At 37.0% G+C, this 2,527-nt stretch overlaps 1 protein-coding gene across 1 annotated transcript; it reads right to left on the bottom strand.

Moving 5' to 3' along the window:
• Nucleotides 1-520: 520 nt before the first annotated feature.
• LOC103680569 (olfactory receptor 2L8-like) lies at nucleotides 521-1,543 on the bottom strand. Its single transcript, XM_008710069.1, has one exon. It carries the CDS (start codon nucleotides 1,541-1,543, stop codon nucleotides 605-607), a length of 939 nt encoding a protein of 312 aa, XP_008708291.1. The 3' UTR covers nucleotides 521-604.
• Between the last annotated feature and the right edge of the window lie 984 nt (nucleotides 1,544-2,527).

Genomic DNA, 2,527 nt, shown 5'->3' with positions numbered 1-2,527 from the left:
AGGAAACATTTATTTGTCTGTTTAGATATATTTGAAAATAAATTGAAAATACTAGAACTGTTATGTTGAATGACAATTTCAGTAAGACAGTTACCATTTTCATTTCTACATGAAAAAGAACCATTTCCATTGAGAACATATTAGCAAAAAAATGAGTTCATTTGACATTTATGAGAAAAAGTACCATGAAGAGTAAAAAACCAAAAACAACAACAAAAAGGGCTTGTAAATTTTTTAAGATTTAATTTATTTTAAGAGAGAGAGAAAGAGAGAGTGAGAGTGAAAGAGGGGCGGAGGGAGATAGAGAAAGAGAGAGAGAGATGCAGACTCCCCACTGCGTGCAGAGGCTGATGCAGGGCTCAATCCCAAAACCTTTAGATCATGACCTGAGCCAAAATCAAGATCCCAATGCTTAACATCCAGGCATCCTGACAAGCCTTATAATTACAGATATATTTGCAAGACAGTTTAGTCCAGACAAGAGTGATTGTCCTCCCTTCTGATTTTAGTTCTTGCATTCTAAGCACAAAATAATATTTTAGTTACTGTACACTGATGAATGGACTTATAACCAAATGTTGGGTACATATGCAAAGAGCTTTGTCTATATTTTTACAAAGCAGATTCTCTGAATTACTCTTCTCAGGGCCCCCATCACCTCCTTGTTCCTCAGGCTGTAGATGATGGGGTTGAGCATTGGGGTCAGGATGGTGTAGAAGACAGCCAGAACCTTGTCCTCTGTTGGAGATCGGAAGGATCTTGGGCATAGATAAGTATAAGCAAAAGGTACATAGTATAAAGTCACCACAGTGAGGTGGCTGCTGCAGGTTGAATAGGCCTTCTTCCTCCCCTCTGTTGACTGCATGCGGCAGATCACATGGAGGACCTGGCCATAGGAAGATGCAATGCAAATGAAAGGAAACACAAGGAAGAGGGTGGTGCTCACAAACACAGTGTACTCATAGACCCAGGTGTCCATGCAGGCCAGAGTCAACATGGCGGGGACATCACAGAAGAAATGATTGATGGTCCTGGATCGACAGTAAGGTATATGGAGGGCATATACAGTGTGGGCACAGGAGTTGACTGAGCCCATAATCCAAGATCCTGTTATCATCAGCACGCACACTCTTTTGCTCATACGAATGGGATAGTGAAGAGGAAAGCAAATAGCCACATAACGATCATAGGCCATAGATATCAGGAGCAATGCTTCTGCCCCTCCCAAAGTCAAGAAGAAGAAGCTCTGAACCCCACACCCAATGAGAGAGATAGACCTGTTTCCAAACACAAAATTGGAAACCATCTTGGGGACAATTGTAGAAATGTAGTTTAGGTCAATGAGAGAGAGCTGACTGAGTAAGAAATACATGGGTGTATGGAGATGGGTGTCTAGGAAGATGAGGAGAATCATGGACAGGTTCCCAAACAGAGCCATTAGAAAGATAAGAACGATGACAATGAAGAAGAATAGGCCACTTCTTGTTGGTGGGAACAACCCCAAGAGGATGAAATCAGTTGATGTTTGAGTATAATTTTCCATGGGGCGTTGATAGGATTTTCCTACAAGCAGACAGAAAAGTAAGTCAAGTTTAGAACAAGAAGCTCTTTATAATGTATAATTTTAATCATACTGTGTATTATTTAAGATGTTACAACTCTTAAACGAATAACTGTACTTTTCTATTTTGGAAAAAAACAAAAACAAAAAACAAAAACAAACAAAAAACTTGTTTTTTGACCCAGAGATTAAAATTTGAAGATGGAAGCATTAGTAACCTAAATCTTTTCTAAGAAATCTTTAAAGTTATTTTAAAAAACCATATATATTTGTAAAGAATTCATTAGGAAAAGTATGCTTTACTACTGTACACAAACAAGTATTGGGGAAGTCAGATATGTGTTCAAATATTTACATAGAAAATCAATATAAATACATACATTATATGGTTATTTTAAGAACAAATGTTTATGATTCATAAAGGATCACTTTTCTTTCATATCTAAGACTTACTTCTAAACCTGCAGCAGCCTATCAGCTTCTGTTAAGGAGAAACATTTCCTTATTGAGTCCTCTTTTTGCAGTAACATCTAATCAAACATCTTTGAAGTCAGGTAAAAGTATTGCTTCCATCTGCTCTGAAACCTTGAATGAATCATTATCGTCAAGTACCATTTATAGGAAATCATTCTCCTCTGCCTCATCAACCAGTTTCTGAGTGATACAGTTCAAGTAGACCCTTCAACTAAATATCTAGCTTTCCCAAATAATAGCTCACTAAATAAATAGCTTTCACAAGTCTGCCTGAGTTCTTCCAAATAGCATTCGTTTCATGTCTCTCTGCTTCTCTAATACTTATATGATGCACACTACTCTATGGTGCTTTGTATTACTCATTTCTTTCTTTTGTTTTCTTGTACTTAAAACTTTCCAATTCTAGATCAGTGTGTGAATTTATCACATATATTTGTCACCTTTGCCTCTTAAATGTCAAAAATCATCATGATAAAAACAATGTATAAGTCA

This window comes from Ursus maritimus, unplaced genomic scaffold, assembly GCF_017311325.1.
Source record: "Ursus maritimus isolate PB19 unplaced genomic scaffold, ASM1731132v1 scaffold_5, whole genome shotgun sequence".
Lineage (NCBI taxonomy): Eukaryota > Metazoa > Chordata > Mammalia > Carnivora > Ursidae > Ursus > Ursus maritimus.
The sequence above is the reverse complement of the archived record's forward strand: the minus strand, read 5'-3'. Positions and strand labels throughout refer to the sequence as shown.